Source organism: Sebastes umbrosus, chromosome 15 (genome assembly GCF_015220745.1).
Source record: "Sebastes umbrosus isolate fSebUmb1 chromosome 15, fSebUmb1.pri, whole genome shotgun sequence".
Classification (NCBI taxonomy): domain Eukaryota; kingdom Metazoa; phylum Chordata; class Actinopteri; order Perciformes; family Sebastidae; genus Sebastes; species Sebastes umbrosus.
This window is the reverse complement of record NC_051283.1, coordinates 2,628,189-2,646,729: the sequence shown is the minus strand read 5'-3', so window position 1 is coordinate 2,646,729 and position 18,541 is coordinate 2,628,189. Positions and strand designations below refer to the sequence as shown.

At 44.8% G+C, this 18,541-nt stretch overlaps 1 protein-coding gene across 1 annotated transcript; it reads left to right on the top strand.

Annotated features, from left to right (window-relative positions):
- Positions 1-879: 879 nt before the first annotated feature.
- Positions 880-16,417, top strand: pithd1 (PITH (C-terminal proteasome-interacting domain of thioredoxin-like) domain containing 1). Its single transcript, XM_037793962.1, has 6 exons — positions 880-1,350; positions 2,388-2,431; positions 2,790-2,867; positions 4,506-4,610; positions 6,996-7,104; positions 15,916-16,417. Exons 1-6 carry the CDS (start codon positions 1,159-1,161, stop codon positions 16,015-16,017), a joined length of 630 nt encoding a protein of 209 aa, XP_037649890.1. The 5' UTR covers positions 880-1,158; the 3' UTR covers positions 16,018-16,417.
- Positions 16,418-18,541: the final 2,124 nt, after the last annotated feature.

The window sequence follows — 18,541 nt, the reverse complement described above, 5'->3', positions numbered from 1 at the left end:
TTGTTCAAATGAGCTCAACCTTTAGCAGCTGCAACATTAAATTGATGAACACACGAATCCATCAATAATTATAATCCAATAATAAAATATATATTGTTTTGAACTGTGCCATTCTGCATAATGAGTATTTTTACTTTTGGTACTTAAAGAATATTTTGATGCTTTTGTATTTGTACTTAAAGAAGCAGTGGGTAGAATTGGAGCAAATATGAAGTTATTTTTATAAAACGGTCACTATATCCTGACAGTAGAGACAGGTAATCTGAAAAAAATCATGTGCCTCTGTGTCCTCCGGTGCTCCTAATGGTATCTGCAAGATTTCACAGACCGGAGGAGAACAACCAATCAGAGCTGATCTGGAGTCTGCCGTCTCTGAGCAGCTGTCAATCACTCATGAACTCCGATCAAACGGTCAAACTAGGCAGCGCTGATCAAAATATTAATCAATATCCTGTTACTGCAATGCCTATTTCTTGCATAAAATGTTTTCATAAACATATTTTTGTGTACTGTTTAGCTGTAAAATGAGGACGTTTGTGACCACCCGGCAGCCATGTTGAGATCAGTAGAGGAAATACCAAGCACCGCCCACCAGCCGGAGGACACTTCTTCATTTTACAGCTAAAACAGTACACTACATGATGTTTCCACTGACCCATTACAGTAACAGAATATTGATTCATATTTGATCAGCGCTGCCTAGTTTGACCGTTTGATTGGAGTTTGCGAGTGATTGACAGCTGCCTCCGTTGAATGAACAGCCAATAGGAACGCTCTCTCTCTGAAATGACCTGTGATTGGTCAAAGTCTGCCGTCACAGGTTAGATTTTCTAAATCCTGAAAACAGAGCCATGAGGAGGAGCAGAAGTCTAGTTTTCTCTCAGAACACTTGAATTACAATATGCTGAAAGTTTATTATGGAATTTTTGCCCAATGATGCCAAAAATAGTCTGCCTACTGCCGCATTAACAATACCATGTAGACAAACAGCTTGTTTTATTTTGAAAATCTCAAACCGGAAGTCTATTTATAACGTCGGTTCGCTTCCGCTAAGAGGAACTTGCTGATCGCACTATTTCACTAGCTCACTCTGTGTAAACACACTGACCCAGTCTGATCCAGACAGCTGTCTCTGTCTGAGCTAACTGTAACAGAACGATGTCCGGGCACGGTCATGGGCACGGGCAAGGTTGCGGGTGCGCGGGGGAGCACGAGCCCGCGGAGAGGGGCCTGGAGTACGGACTGTACCGGAGGATCGACCTGGACAAGCTGCAGTGCCTCAACGAGACCAGAGAAGGGGACGGGAGGCTGGTGTTCAAACCCTGGGACCGGAGGAACGAGCGGGACACGGTACCCGGCTACACAGAGCCTTTACCCCGCTGTGGAGCTCATGGAGCTCATAGTGGAGCTCATGGTGGAGCTGCGTAGTGGAGCTCATAGTGGAGCTCATGGTGGAGCTGCGTAGTGGAGCTCATGGTGGAGCTGCGTAGTTATTAAATCAAACAAAACTTTATTATTATCACTCAGGCTGACAAATCACACGAGTCTGCAATCCTGTAGGGAAAGTTACTAAGTAACGTTACATTTACTCCAGTAATGTGTGTTACTGTTGAGTATCTGTTTGAGGTACTTGTACTCTTTATGTTATGCTCCACTACAGCTCAGAGGTAAATATTGGACTCTTCCTTCACTGCATTTATCAGACAGGAACTAGTTACTTTTCAAAATAAGATGTGACATAAACATTTAATGAGTTTATGAAAGTTTTTTTTTAGGAGATAAAGTAGTTGATATTAGTTCAACTTTTACCTATGACAGTATGCGTTGATGCATCACTAACAACTACTATAGTGTGATATATAGCAATATATAACTCAGAAGGGCCTTTTCTTTTGCAGAAGAAACTACTTTTACTTTTTACTTCTTAAGTCCATTAATTTTACCTTGAATGAAGGTATTTTACTTGTAATGGAGTACTTCTACATTGTTGTACTGGTACTTTTTCTCAATTGAATACTATCACCACTGGTGAAATCATAATCATGATGTTAATAATCATATTTTAAGATATTGATATACCGGTATGTTACAATATGGCAAATGTTGGCAAAATTACACATGAAATAATCAAACTGATGTTTATAACGATCATTGTCATTATTGATTCATTTGCAGATTATTTTCTTGATTAACTGATTAATCTTTTCCTCTGTAAAATGTCAGAAAATAGTGTAAAATAATACCCAGTTGTGATTGCTTATACTGGGGTCAAACCAGTATCCCAGTCTGAGAATGACTCAGTGCAGATTGTACTGTTTCTTTTATTGCTGCTGCAACTCTGATTGCTTAGAAAGGATTCACTCTTGTGTGTGTCTATTTTCTTTTAGTATGTCGAGAGTGACGCAGATGAAGAGCTGCTGTTCAACATCCCGTAAGTTCTAAAATCACCATCATCATCATCATATGAGCCTGAACTTTACCCTTTCCTCTTGAATGAGTATATTTGTAGATGGCAACACATATGCTATTATTATGAAATGTGTTGGAATGTAAGCTGCTAACAGGGTTCTTCTTCACTAGTAATAATAAGATGAACTCTTCATTTTTCTGTAATTTCAGACCGAAACGGTTCTGGTTCTAATTTCATTTTTGTTTTTTCATAATTCGTCTCTTGTGACAGCTACTCGTCATTCACAGCGTCCAGTGTTTGTTTTTTTGTGACCTGATAGCGTCTCTTTGTGATTTTTGTCAGCGATGGCAGCGAAGCAACTGTGTGTCATCTCTTTCAGTTTTACAGGCAGCGTGAAGCTGAAAGGCATCATCATCTCTGGAGAAGATGACGACTCTCATCCGGCTGAGATTCGACTGTGAGTGTCTGTTCACTGCTTCTTTGATTAGGTAACGGAGTGAACCCAGCTGGATATGAACTGGGGACTTAAAGGGATAGTTTGGGTGTTTTGAAGTGGGCTTGTATGAGGTACTTATCCATAGCAGGTGTATTACCTACAGTAGATGATGGTCGGCGTGCCCCCGACATCGAGAAACAGACAGGAGCACCGGAGCAAAGCAATACAGTGAGGTGGAAGGTGACAACAGCAAAACGTAAAAAAACTCACCTCACCTAAAAAAATTGATATCTGTTAAGTGTACGCTGCATTTAGAATATTTTCCAACGGGGTACTGAACTGAAAGTAAAACTTATCTGTACTGTTTTTGTCATCTGAGCCTGCTGGCTTTGGAGAGAGCAGAGATAATTCAGTTCAGTTCCCCATCAGAAAGGGCTGTCTGACAGCAAGAGAAAGTGGTGAAAATATTCTAAATATAGTTTAGGCTAAACTTATATTTAAGAGATATCAGTTGTTTTTTTTAGGTGGGCCTTTCTTTTAGGTGTCTGAAATACGTTTTTCTGCCGTACCCGTCCACAGCACTGTGTTGCTTTGCTCCGGTGTCGGTACTCCTGTCTGTTTCTCCAAACTGGGGGCGTGCCGACCGTCATCTACTGTAAGTAATACACCTAGTATGGATAAGTACCTCATACAACCCCACTTCTAAACACCCAAACTATCCCTTTAAACCCCCTAGACCACCACAGCACCCCAAAATCTTTGTTCATAAATTCATCGTCTCCATCATACAAAAAAGAGTGTTGGACTGCGGTGGAAAAGTCTTTCTCTCTCAGGAAGGTTCCTAACGGAGTGAAATGATTTGGATGTATCTCAGTAGCAGCCATGACGAGAGCTGTTTGAATCCTCTAAATGCTGAGGAAATTTGCCTCAATGCTTCCTTTATTATCTCCTTTAGCATAAGATACACTGGACCATCCTTTACCAAAGGAAAGGAGATAATGCCGCCCCACAATTCCTTGCGGCCGCAACATTTAAATCGACGCACCATTCGGCCGTTCCTGAAAACAAACGATCATGCCTGTCTTGCATAGATTTAACAATTATTATTATTACAATTCTTATTTTTTTCAATGAAGTCTGGTGGCTTTGGCGAAAGCATAGTTGGATACAATGTCTCCAGCACGCCTCCGGAAAGGGCTGTCGGACGGCAAAGTAAAGCGGTGGAAATATTGTAAATATAGCGTACACTTAATTTTATTTTTTATTAATTTTATTAGGTGTCTAAAATCCGTTTTGCTGCTGCTCCCGTCCACAGCAGTACATTACTTTGCTCCCCCGCTGCTGTCTGTTTCTCCAAACTGGGGGCGACCGCCATATACTGTACACTGAGTAGGTGCAGTCTGATATTTTTAATACCGTGGTTGTCTTTTCCTAAATTAATTCTCCTTCACATCTATCCTTGACCTCATGACGTTTTCCACTGAGGTCAAGGAAAAGTGTTTAGGAAAAGACATTCAAATTTTTTGACTTTTCGACTGCAGCCTTGGATTTATTCTAGGTCCTATTAAAATAAGAAATAAACCGATCTGCAGCTGAAATGCTTGCATCCCTTCCCATCACTAGAGGGCAGTGATTTCATGAACTTACTTTTCTTTCCAGGTACAAGAACATCCCTCACATGTCCTTCGACGACACCGGCAGAGAACCCGAACAAGCCTTCAGACTCAACAGAGACCCCGTCGCCGAGCTGGAATACCCAACAAAGTGAGAGCATGAGCAGTTTTTAATCACCTGAGCAACTTGCTGTCTTCAATCAGGAACTCTTAGTCCCATCAGGTTCCTAAAATCAACACTTTCCACCTGCCTTATGATAGGGCTGTGTATTGGAAAGAACCTGGCAATACGATACGTATCATGATACTGGGGCTACGGTTCAATATATTGCGATACTGTGAGCAAGGCGATATATTGTGATTTTTTTTAAAATCAATTTTTAGGAAAACTGTCATAGTATAAAGAACAGACCGACATGCCAACGAGCGGTGCATTCAAGAAATCTGCAGTTTAAAAAGCCATATATCTTTTTGGTGTTGTTTTTTTACACTTACTGCATGCTTGTTCTTTAGTTTCCTGACGCTTTTAGTTGTTGTCATTGTTGGTACATCTTTCCCACATCACTGCTAGCTTGACACTGTCAGCCACCAACCAGCTCACTGCTGACACAGCTTGCAGGAAGGTGGTTGTTGAAGAGCTTACAGCAGGCAAACTGGTGCAGTAAGGCAACACACAGGGTCACCGACAAACAAGGACTAATAACATAAAACACACTGTTGGTTGGACCTTTTTATTGACACAAATGTTACACAATTTAGCTTTAAGTGACAAATCTGCCTTCTAGCTTTACCGTGAAATCCCCCAAAGACAATAGAGTGCGACAGGAGCTGATTATCTGCATTAATCCAAAACCCAACGGAACAATCCTAATGACTTTTTGTCGAGGGAACCAGGGCGACACTAACTTCCTGGTTGGCCTACAAAAATACGTCCTCCCTGCACCACTGTATTTTGAAGGCTTTTAGATTTGCTCATGATTGATAAGACGAGAGATATAGAAGTGATTAAGTTAAAGTAGCTTCTGTATTTAAGATGCTTGACCACATAATGCGGTGAAATCCAATCTTTGTGATCTGGTCAAAGAAGCGTTCAAAACACAAGTGGAACCAACTCTCTGTTTTTCTTTCTGTTTGTCTCAGTATGTCAGACACTTGCATGCATGTGTATGTATTTCTGTTATATTCACGCACGCACATAAAACAACATGCCATTACTCACTTTTAAAGGGATCGTTCGGGTGTTTTAAAGTGGGATTGTGTGAGGTACTTACCTGTAGTTGGTGTATTACCTACAGTAGATGACGGTCGGCACGCCTCCAGTTTGGAGAATCAGACAGGAGTACCAGCATGAAAGCAAAGCAATGTACTGCTGTGGACGGGGGCAGCAGCAAAACAGATTTTAGACACCTAAAAGAAATCTATATCCGTTTAATTGTACGCCACATTTAGAATATTTTCCCTGGTTTACTTTGCCATGAGACATCTGTACAGTCTATGTTTCCGACCGGGAACTGAAGCGGTTATCTGTGCTCTCGCCAAAGCAACCAGACTCCATTGAAAAAACATCAGTAATTTGACCTTGCAGAACAATCGGAGTTGCTGGTGTACCGCTGTCTCGATTGGTTATGCCTGGTTCACACTACACAACTTTAGCCCTGATTTTCTGCTCGCACATCGGCGCAGTTTGAGCATGTTTTATGAGCTGTTCAAAGACGCTCGCCGAGAAGTTTGCAGACGCGAGCCGAGAGGTTTGCAGACGCAAGCCGATGCCTCACAAACACATTCCAGATATCTAGCATGCTAAATATGTGGACCTATTGGGGACTCCGGCCACAAGCTACATCTGGTTGAGGGGAAACCTCGAGGAGGAGGGGTCGTCTGTAACAACAGGAACTTACCGTATGTGTTGCATTTGCAACACGGAACAAAGTCATTGTTGCACCTAGAGCAATAAATAGTAAAAAGGAGTGTGGATGCCGGTGGAAACAGGCGGTTTTGTAAACACACCTGTCAACAACATCAGAAATGTGTCTTGCACATGGGATCAAATCATTTACTGTGTATTTCTTGCGTGTGTTTTCGTGACAAACCAATGGAGTCTAGTGGCTTTGGTGAGAGCATAGATGGATACAGGGGCTTCAGTTCTCCGTCGGAAAAAGGTAAAGCAGTGAAAATACTCTAAATATAGTGTACGCTTAAACTGATATAGATTTTTTTTTTAGGTGAGCCTTTTTTTAGGTGGCTGAAATCTGTTTTGCTGCTGCCCTGTCCACAGCAGTACTCCTGTCTGTTTATACAAACTGGGGGCATGCCGACCGACAGCTACTGTAGGTAATACGCTGACTGTGGATAAGTACCTCATACAACCCCACTTGAAAAAAACCCGAACTATCCCTTTAAGTCCTTCTTTACAATCCTTTACAAATTTCTTGTCAAAATGTCACTGCAGTTTAGTATTGCTCCCTTGGAGTATGAATGCATACCCAAGCTGTTGTCTCAAACCGAGGTGTCTCTCCCGTTGTGTCACGATTTCCAGGATCGCTCGTTTCTCCAGTGTCCACCACCTCTCCATCCACATCTCAAAGAACTTCGGAGCAGAGAACACCAGGGTCTACTACATCGGTCTGAGGGGAGAATACTCGGAGGTCAGTCCAAATTACAGCATTTAAAAAAAGAAATGCTCCTCCTCTTTTTGTTTGATCATCTAAAATACTGTAGATATCGATGTATCAGTGAGGGTAGCGAAATATTAGAAAACCACATCCTCCAAAATGACCATGAAGTTGAATCAACACCTCTCTAAAACAGTTTCAACTAAAACTGAACAGTATAACCTTCATGAAGGGGGTGTGTTGTATTAGACTGCAGTCCATCCCTGAGTGTTCCCAGAACGGATCAACTGATAAAGATCTTTTTTTTCCCAGCTGTTCCGCGGTTGGTTTGGCTGTGTGCGTCAGATCACAACAACATTGAAAGGAGATATTATTTTGACTCGTCTTTTATCCCGAGGTCAGCAGATTCTTTCCCAAAATATTTTGGTATCTCTCTGGTGTTCCTCCGGTTTCCCTCCCATTCTCCAAAGAGCCCTTGCGTGTCTGTCAGTGGGTATGATGCTGTTGTGGTGACGTCTCTTTTAGCCGTCCTTCTTTTTAATTAACACCAAACAGTTCACGTCTACTGTAGTTTTGTCAAAACATGACAGTTTCCCACATTATTTCCAATGTTAATTCTGCCCTCTGGCACGATTAAATCATGGGCCACTTTGGCCCACAGCTCAGAATAGCAACAATCATGCATGTTGCAAGCATGCAGCCACACAGTAGGTTCAGTTGGATTAAACCTAAGAGACCCACATAGACCAGTTTTAGTCTTTTTTAGGGGGGTACAGAGGGTCTTTAGGGGGCGATAGCAGGTCAACAGTTGATGTCACATAGAAGTGGTGTACATCATCTGAAAGCTGGATCCTGAATATCAATTTGAGATGCAGCTCAGCACTGTGGGTCAAGTTGTTCTAGTCATTAATCAAAAATAAACATGAATTAATTAATTAAAATGAATTGTCAAAGTGTATAAAATTATGATAGAAGTATATGATGGCCATTCCCATGGCCAGAAACCCCTTATTGTCAATGTAGCTAGGAAAGCCATCCATCCTCTGAATGCTCTAGGTCTCTAGTCTGATCCATCCATCCTCTGAATGCTCTAGGTCTCTAGTTTGATCCATCCATCCTCTGAATGCTCTAGGTCTCTAGTCTGATCCATCCATCCTCTGAATGCTCTAGGTCTCTAGTTTGATCCATCCATCCTCTGAATGCTCTAGGTCTCTAGTTTGATCCATCCATCCTCTGAATGCTCTAGGTCTCTAGTCTGATCCATCCATCCTCTGAATGCTCTAGGTCTCTAGTTTGATCCATCCATCCTCTGAATGCTCTAGGTCTCTAGTCTGATCCATCCATCCTCTGAATGCTCTAGGTCTCTAGTTTGATCCATCCATCCTCTGAATGCTCTAGGTCTCTAGTTTGTGGTTATTAAGTTTCATGATACTGTGATTATCCTAGAGGTCACCACAAGGTCATTTTATACAGTGAGGTCAAGTTTAAAAAAAAATGGAAATGTCTCCTATGGAGGCTAACATCATCAAACATGAATACAGTTGGGCTCATTAGATCCAAAAGAGTCTCAGCTTTACAGTGATAATTATGTCATTCAAGACTGTTTAGGGACCCCAGTATGCAGAAATATCCAAATACACCATTTTAGAATAGGCGAAAGTAACACATTTATACTGCATGCAGAAAACTGCATGTGATTATCATAAAGTGGGCATGTCTGTGAAGGGGAGACTTGTGGGTACCCATATAACAGATTTTCCTTTGAAAATGGCCTTGCCGGTTTTTCCATGCCAAAATTTAGCCTAACTTTGGAGCGTTATTTAGCCTCCTTCCTGACGAGCTAGCATGACATGGTTGGTGCTAATGGATTCCTTAGGTTCTGTACTTTCATGAGAGATACCGATATCTTCATGAGCTTTAGCTTGAGCCTGAGCCCGCTACAACCTCTGAAAGACAGTAATATCGGCCAGGGGACGCCAGCAACCCCCGCGGGTCCTGTTTGTACCATATTCACTTTTCTGGTTTACGTTTTTGAATCTTTGTTGTCACTGTCTTGAAGCGTGATGTCTAGGCTGGTCAGAGAGATCGCAGTTTTATTTGATATGGTTCTAATCAAGCCGAGACTGGATGGAGTATTTGGGTGGAGAGGAACTCGTATTATTTCGTTTGCTATTATTTAGTTACTAACTAAGTCACTATTTTCTGACATTTTGTAGACCAACAATTAATCTGGAAAACAATCTTTAGCAGGGTTGGAAATGAACTTTTTTGTCCATCTGCCACTGTGGCTGATGGATTCCAAAAATTACCGGCCACTCAATAGATTACCATTGTGTCTTTTTTTGGCTGGTGAGTGAAGCAAAGCTAGCAGCCACTTGCATATTTGACCAGTATTTGGCTGGTGGCTGTTGCTAATTTCCTAACCTGATCTTCATTCATAAAGTTGGTTAGTTAGATGCAGCCATGGATATCAAACAGTAGTTCTATTTCGTTCTTCCTGACTGCCAGAGGCAGTGTTTAACACTGGATGTTATCCATCTCGCGCACGCGCAGGTCGAGTATTTAATATCAACAAAGTCACATGTGACCTGGGATGACGTAGTTTATATAAGCCCACGTCATCATCAGAGATGTCCCTTGAATCTTCTCGCGGCAGGTAATCCGCGAATGCAGGTTGATTAAAAGAGATAAGCCGTTGACTTTTCGCTGGAAGCCCTGCAACCGCATGGTTGGAGCTACGGTTTCGTCCTCCAAGGGCTGCGATTAGTTACTCACGGCTACACTCTAACACTTTAGACGCTGTAACACCGGTGTTTTCGCCGGTTCAATTCAGCGAGGCTAACGACAGGTGAGCTAGGATAACAAGGTGAGTATATCCTCCCGTCGTTAGAGTTTAAGTTACGTTTGTTGATAGGAGTCTGTTTTCGGTCTCCTTTATTGTTTATTGCCGCCGAGCTAAGTGTTTGCGCTACAGTATCGGCGAGCCTCCGTCGGACAACGAGCCCCGTTGGGCTGTTGTCGGCTAATTCATTTCCTTTTACAGTGTGTATTGCTCAGCAGCGAGTGATTTCGCTCGTTAAAGCAGACATCTCCTTTGTTGATAGATAGAGCGACCGCTCCCCAGTAAGTGATTTCGCTTGTGGGTTAACTTATTTTGTGGCTGCTGTTAAAGGGGAAGTTATTATCTCCCCTGTCTTTTGTATAATAACAGTCCTAGTTCAAAGCTAGTGTCTAGTTACTGAGACAGTTTGCTGTTAAGCAAATTGATGTAATTTTTTTTCTCTCTGTTATTAGAGAGTGCTTTCACTCCAGTGTAACCAATGATTTGCATAACTAAGTAAACACATTATATAAGTAAGATAAATACATTATTTAATTAAATATAAGAGTATAAAATTAATACTAAGAATTATTATAAATATCAGCAGCACCATGTTAGGTGAGCATGTTTGCCGTGCCTGCATGGCTCCACTGCTAGCTACTGATGGCCATGATGAATGCCCCACATGCCTCGGTGTTGTACACCTGAGGGAGGGGCTGTCCGACAGTCAGTGCATGAATTGTAGTTTTATGCCACGGGAGCTGAAGATAGCTCGATTAGCTGAGCTAGAAGAGCAGCTCGAGTGCCAGTTGCCCCTATCGGGTGTACCTTCAAATGCACGGAGTGGGCGGAGACGCGCCCCACCTAAGGGGGCCCCACCTACAAAAAAGGCACGGAAAGTGGACTGTTTGGCAACTAAGGTCGACACGCTAACATCAGAGTTTGCTGAGATTAAAGCGCTGCTCCTTAACCTTCAGCCAGGCAGGGTGAACGCAACCCAGAATGACAGCCCGCAGGCTATGACACCTACCCCACCGGGATGGGATGAGGATGCCCTGTCTACGAGGGCTTCCTGTAGCCAGTTCTGTGAGGACCGGCCTGGACAGGGAGAGCTAGTAGCCTCCTCCCACGCTTCTGACACCTGTTCCCAGCAGTCAGGAAGTGGGTCCAGGGCAGGCTCAGAGTCTGCTCCAGCGACAGTTAAGCCAGTGGTCCGTATGGCTCTGGCACGCTTAGGTTTGGATGAGGCCCCGACTGCGGGCACCTCATCCAGTGCATTTTTTAGGTGGGCCCCGCCCCTGGCGGGTTTCTCTGTTCTACCCTCCCAGCCATACATTGAGGAGCTCCACAAATGCTGGCCAGACCCGAAATCGCTTTCCCACCACACCACTGACGGCAGGGCCTTAGCTTCAATGCAGAACGCTGACACTTACGGACTGGGTAAGATGCCAGCAGTGGAGCCATCTATTGCCGCCCTTATTGTGTCTCCCAATGAGGTCTTGAGGCCTGATGCTCGCTGTCCCAGGCCCCAGTGTCGCATCACAGACGACTTTCTAGTCAAGGCTTATGAAACAGCGGCACGCATGGGCCGTCTTGGAAACTCTCTTTCCCACCTGATACTATCCTTGTCCCAGTCCCTGCAAGCTGCTGGCGTGGATGCTTCCGTCCAGAGCCTCAGTGATGCATCCCTGCAGGCGTTCGGTCTTATCACAAGGGAGCTTGGCAGACTAATGTCGACCCTTACGCTGACTCGCCGGCAGGTATGGCTGGCCCAATCTCCGCTTTCGGAGCCGGGCCGGAGAGCCCTCCGCACTCTCCCCGTGGTTCCGGGGGAGCTGTTTGGCCCAGCAGCACAGCAGGCCTTGGAGCGGGGAATCCAGGCGAACCAGACTCGGCAGCAGTTTGCTAGCTTCCGGGAACCTACGCCTTTATTGCGACAGCGGCCCCCACAGGGTGGTGGTACCAGTCGCCCTCGGCTTCCAGCTCGTCCTGATATGTACCCGAGGACCTCGCAGGCTCCGGCACGGCCGGTGCCTCAAGCGAGAAGGGGTCGGGGGTCAGGGTATCGCCCCCCCCAGGTACCCAAAGGGCCAGAGGGGAAGATCCTGATGCCCCGGGGCCGGCAGTCGGACGCTTCTCCCAGCAGCAACTCAGCTGCTGGGAAAGCAGCACTTCAGACCCTTGGGTGGTGGCTACGCTTTCCCAAGGGTACAATCTCCAATTCCGACGCCGGCCCCCAGTTTTCAGTGGGATCAGACTGACCACGGTCAGAGATCCCACAAAGTCCCAGGCACTCAGACAAGAAATATCCACCCTCCTGGGGAAGGGTGCCATCGAAGAGCTGGGGCAAGAGACACAGCAAGGTGGGTTTTACTCAGTTTATTTTCTGATTCCAAAGAGAGAGGGTGGGTTTCGCCCTATACTGGACTTACGAGGGCTGAACACATTTCTGAAGGTGTTGCCCTTCCACATGCTGAGTACAGCAGATGTGCTCCAAAACGTGACACGGCACAGTTGGTTCACATCCATCGATTTGAAGGACGCATACTTTCACGTCCCAATAGCACTACCTCACAGGCAGTACCTGCGCTTCGCATTCGAAGGCAAGGCCTTCCAATTCAAGGTGCTCCCATTTGGTCTTTCCCTTGCCCCACGGGTCTTCACAAGGTGCATGAGGGCGGCACTCGCCCCGATGCAGGCCAGGGGTATGCTTATCCTCCCATACCTGGACGATTGGCTAATTTGTGCTCTGACCAGGGAACAGGCAGAGCGGGACACTGCGTCCCTTCTGCATCACGTGACGAGGTTGGGCCTTACCGTCAACCATGCCAAGAGTTGTCTCATACCCAGCCAAAGGGTAGTGTTCATTGGTTTAACTCTGGACTCCCGCCATATGCTGGCCTTCCCAACACCAAGACGAGTAAACGCCATACTCCAGCTCCTCCTCCGGTTCCGGAAGAATAGGAGGTTGAGGTACAGCCTGTTTCTCAGGCTGTTAGGTATGTTGACGTCAGTAACATCAGTAGTGCCACTGGGCCTCCTGTACTTACGGCCATTCCAAATTTGGATCAATTGTCTCCAATTAGATCCAAAGTCCCACAGATCCAAGAGAGTCAGGGTGTCCAGCCGATGCCTCCTTGCATTGCGGCCATGGAGAGCCGGGGCATATCTGGCCAGGGGCATCTCATTGGGTTCGATTCCCTCACGTCGCGAGGTGGTGGTGACCGATGCTTCGCCCTCCGGCTGGGGGGCAGTATGGCAGCACAGAGCGATAAGGGGGCTTTGGACAGCACAGGAAGCGGCGGAGCACATTAATGTGCTCAAGCTCCGTGCTATATATTTGGCACTTCGCAAATTCCTACCACATTTGAGAGGCAGGCATGTTGTTGTACGGTCCGACAACAAGTCAGCTGTCTACCATGTAAACCGGCAAGGGGGCACCAGATCAACCCGGTTGCTACAGGTGGCACGGAGACTTCTGGTATGGGCTTTCCCTTGTTTTTCCAGCCTCAGGGCCATGTATCTGCCAGGGCCACAGAATGTGGTGGCAGACTTTCTCTCCCGCCAGAAACCCCCCGCGGGCGAGTGGAGGCTCCACCCAGAGGTGGTAGAGGAGATATGGCGCAAATATGGCGCAGCAGAGGTGGACCTGTTTGCCTCAGAAGCCTCAACGCACTGCCCTCTTTGGTTCTCCCTGACGGAGACAGCAAGCCCGTTGGGACAGGATGCCCTGGCACACCCATGGCCAGATTGCCTCCTCTATGCCTTCCCACCATTCCCACTGATAGCAGTAACGCTACACAGAATACAGCACGGCAACAACAGACTCCTGTTGGTCGCCCCAAACTGGCCGGGGAGACCCTGGTTTCCGGGGATGCACAGGCTTCTGGACGGAGTTCCATGGTGCCTGCCCAAGAGGCAAGACTTGCTCTCACAGCTGGGGGGCCGCATCTGGCATCCGAACCCGGATCGCCTACAGCTTTGGGTATGGCCCCTGAGGAGCCGGACCCACTCCTAAGGGTATGTGACCAGGCGGTAATTCAAACCATTTCTGACTCAAGAGCACCCTCCACCAGGGCACTGTATGCCAACAGGTGGAAAATATTCTCAGAGTGGTGTAAAGTTCATGAGGAGATACCTCAGAGTGCCTCTGTGCCAATAATACTGAGATTTTTGCAGTCTTTGCTGGAGAAGAAACTCTCTCCTTCTACCTTGAAGGTCTATGTAGCTGCTATTTCAGCCGGGCATGTCAGAGTGGATAACCAGACCGTGGGGTCTCACACTCTGGTGACCCGATTTCTTAAAGGAGCCCAGCGGCGGAACCCCCCGCAGGCTGTCAAGGTTCCCTCGTGGGAACTGCCTCTGGTGCTAGAAGCCCTTTGTCTCCCCCCCTTCGAGCCTCTGGATCAGTCGGGGCTGGAGTGGTCTTCAGTAAAGGTTGCTTTCCTTTTGGCGATGGCATCAGCAAAACGTGTGAGTGAACTTCACGCCTTGTCAGTGAGTGAAACGTGTATTCGCTGGAACTCGGATGGCACAGGGGTAGCACTTTGGCCTAACCCATCATTTTTCCCGAAGAGGTTGGCTCCGGCCCACTGTAATCAGGTCATTGAGCTGGCAGCTTATGACCCTTCATGCCTACAGGGTGAAGATGCTAAGTCAGCAGAACTGCTCTGCCCAGTGAGGGCCTTAAGGCATTATATACAGGTGACTGCGAGCTTTCGCCGCTCTGATAGTCTGTTTGTCTGCTATGGGGGCCATAGGAAAGGGCACACCCTGTCCAAGCAGAGGCTTTCCAGGTGGATTGTTCAGGCCATTGAGGAAGCATACAGGTCAAAAGGACTGCCTTTACCTCTTAATATCAGAGGCCACTCCACCAGGAGTGTCTCCACTTCCTGGGCAACACTACGGGGGATCCCCCTAAGTGATATCTGCGCTGCGGCCAGCTGGGCTACTCCATGCACCTTTGCCCGTTTTTACAGGGTCAATGTTGCTGCTCCCCATGCAGTAGCATCGGGGGTCTTTCAGGAATCCACAGGCCGTTCCCGGTGAGGTGGGTTTTCCTCGTGACTACGTTGGTAGTCGTCATCCAGTGTTAAACACTGCCTCTGGCAGTCAGGAAGAACGAAATAGAACGAGAGTTACGTATGTAACTACGGTTCTATGAGTTCTGGATGACTGCCAGAGTTGGCTGTCACTCGGAATCTTGGCGAGAAGATTCTGGAGGGACATCTCTGATGATGACGTGGGCTTATATAAACTACGTCATCCCAGGTCACATGTGACTTTGTTGATATTAAATACTCGACCTGCGCGTGCGCGAGATGGATAACATCCAGTGTTAAACACTGCCTCTGGCAGTCATCCAGAACTCATAGAACCGTAGTTACATACGTAACTCTCGTTCTAATGACTTGCCATTCCATGATGAAACTACTTGGCGGTCATCTTACCTGGATACAGTTTGAAACGTGCTGTAATTGGAACCTATGGTGAAAGAGGTTTTCTTTATAATCCTTGTATTTTTCCAATACTGTTTTTTATTCTAAGTAATGAATGTAAGACAGCTGTGTCTGTCTAAAGAGAAAAACAAAGATTTTAGTAGAATTGATTATTATAGCTCCAAGAGAACTAATCATGCTTCCGATCATAAGGATAATCTCATAATTGTGCATTTATATTGCAGACAATTATTTTATTTAATCAATTTTGCCTGGATTTAATATTTAAGAACTGTCTTTGGTATTCTGAATGGCTACTATACTATAAGCAATATACAGTATAAGCTGTTTTATATCTGTGGTTGCAGCCCTGGTATGGTCGTCTTCATTCTCCCAATGTGTTTTAAATGAATTAAGTTGACATGGTAACAGATACATAAAAGATCATAGTGTATAACCAGCTGTTTTCCCCTCCTTAGCCCTATCTTCCTTTTCATGTAATAAGACTATAAACTGTATATATAAATATGTATGTTTGTCTGAGCTGTAAGTCAACCTTATGCTTTCTCTCTGTGTGCTCTTTAGGCTTACAGACATGAAGTGACCATCTGTAACTACGAGGCGTCAGCAAACCCTGCAGATCACAAAGTGGAGAGCATCATCCCACAAACTAACTTAATTTCCTGAGAGCTTCAGAGAGTCGGGATGATGAGGAGGAGGAGGAGGAGGAGGAAGAAGAGAGGTTCCAGTGGCGTCTGCTGACTGTCATTGACAAAAAAGTCAAAGATGAGTTCCAACGCTGCGTAGCAACAGGTTGGATGAGCTCGACCGGGACTGAGTACTGAAATCTGAAGAGCAGAGAGCTTCAGGTTTGTCTGGAAGTGCCAAGTTGCTGCTCTGTTTTCTATGGAATTAAAGAGTGAAGGGTTAATGTGGGCAAGCTTAATAATAAATGCATGAAACAGATAAAGTCTGTTGTTATCAGTTTAACCTGTATACTCTGATTCATGTCTAAAGATATACACTGCTTCAGCTACTCTTAAATAAATCACAGAAGGCTGGATTTGATTAAAGACTTTGGTTGCCATGTTTGCACTCTGGATTCATAATTAGCTTCACATGATGACTTTCTTACGTATATAACATGTAAAGAAACTTAATTTGAAATATAGATACACAGTAGTCAGAAAATACCGGATACACAAACACCTTTTTAAATACCCAGAAATTCATATATGCTGACATTATTTGCCTTTTGTGAAGCCAACACATTGTCCACACAGTAGTGCTGAATATTTTCTGCCACCTAGTTGTGTATTATGTGATTATTAGATCTTCTTTCTATAGTCCTAAATGCTCTATTTGTCTTTCCTCGGTTTATCTCTGTGATGAGATGAATTCCCAGCAGCTCCGTGGCGCGTTGACACAGTTAAGTAGATCTTCTGTCATCTGAGGGAGAGCGAGGTGAGCGGAGTTGAGGGATTGATAGGAAGCCTGTGTGAAGTATTGAGACTGGACCAAATCCAAGGCTTCCTACAGTAGAGGTCTATTCTAACAGGCTGCTGTGATTCCTCTACAACAGTGATTCTCAAAGTGGGGTCTGGGGACCCCCAGGGGTCTGTGGCACTCTGTCAGAGGGTCCGCGAAATAATTTGCTATAAATTATAAAATTGTGCTGCATCAATAATAAGTACATATCTACAGATGGGATCAATTTGTGCCAATAAAACAAGCATACAGTATTGTGTCCACTACGCCCACCCACATTAGCTTTGGGCCAATAGAAACTGTGATATGATTGTGACTCATCACGTCAACCTGTCATGAATCAGTCGCTTCACTCAGGGCGCAACGAAGCGTCCCTGCTGCTGCTTAGCTTAGCTTATTAGCCAGCTAGCTAGCTGGCGAGCATGGAGAAATATTTGAGTCAGCCCACTTTGTTAAGTGATGCTAAGACCAAAAGAGCTAAATTAAGAAAATATGACGACAGTTATATCAAGCAACAGCGCCGGGAGACAAAATGCGTTGTGTGTCTTCAGGTGCCAGCTAGCTAAGGAAGCCATGAAGCCGACCAAGCTAAAGTGATATTTGATTACAAAGCACCTGGAATATCAGGGCAAAATAAAGTTGTGTTAAAGGTCCCATATTGTAAAAAGTGAGATTTTCATGTATTTTACATTATAAAGCAGGTTTAAGTGCTATATAAATACTGTGAAAGTATCAAAACACTCAATCCATGGAGAAATACACAAAGCCCATATTGAGAAACGGTGCGTTTGAAACAAGCCGTTAGGATTTCTGTCCATTTGTGATGTCACAAATCTACAATATTTAGACCATTTCACAGTTTTAAAAGTAAACATACTAAATGTGTCCCAGTTTATTTCCGATTGCAGTGTATGGGAATGATATCAGCTGACAGGAAGTTAACATGGACCCAAGCTGTTTCCTAGCAACGCAATTCCGTTGCCATTCTATTGAAATGAGCTAAAACGGAGCGTTTCAGACAGAGCGTGAATACAGGTATATTCAGACAGACAGTATGAGAAAAATAATGTGTTTTTTGAACATTAAAGCATGTAAACATGTTCTAGTAGAAACCCAAAATGCAAACATGAACCTGAAAATGAGCATGATATGGGACCTTTAACATGATTCAAACTGATATGTGTTTCTGTTTATCACTATCAAACAGGTCTGAAGTATTAAATTGAAAAGTTTTAGAATACAGTAGTTTTCAATAGCATCTAAGAGTACAAATGGTAGTAAGCGTTATGCGTAACCGGTGTTACGATTATGAGGGGGTCCTTGGAATTTCCCTTTTAAGGGGTCCCTGGCCCCAAAAAGGTTGAGAGCCCCTGCTCTACAATAATGCTTTAATACAAACATGTCACATGCATGTCACCATTTGACCAAAGCTGCCTGCTAGGAAATCCTTAAAAACAATAATCCTTACCTTCACTCCTTTTATTTTATTTCCACAAAGGGCTTATGTCATCCTTGATTTCATTGTTAGTAATGCAGTGTGTCATCATGCAGACAGCGGCAGCCTGTGAGTGCATTAATGGGAATGTGTAAGCTCAGTGTGTGGAGGTTAGAAAATATGATGCTGATCTATGATCTTATGGTTGATGATGTAGGTATTTGTTAATTTTATTAGCTAACCTGGTACTTTTTCAGATTTTTTAGAAGCAAATATTTATTAATATAC

Coding starts and splice junctions, on each gene's coding strand:
- pithd1 (XM_037793962.1), top strand. CDS start 1,159: ATGTCCGGGCACGGTCATGGGCACGGGCAAGGTTGCGGGTGCGCGGGG. Junction 2,868..4,505: donor CATCCGGCTGAGATTCGACT/GTGAGTGTCTGT, acceptor TTTTCTTTCCAG/GTACAAGAACATCCCTCACA. Junction 4,611..6,995: donor GAGCTGGAATACCCAACAAA/GTGAGAGCATGA, acceptor CACGATTTCCAG/GATCGCTCGTTTCTCCAGTG.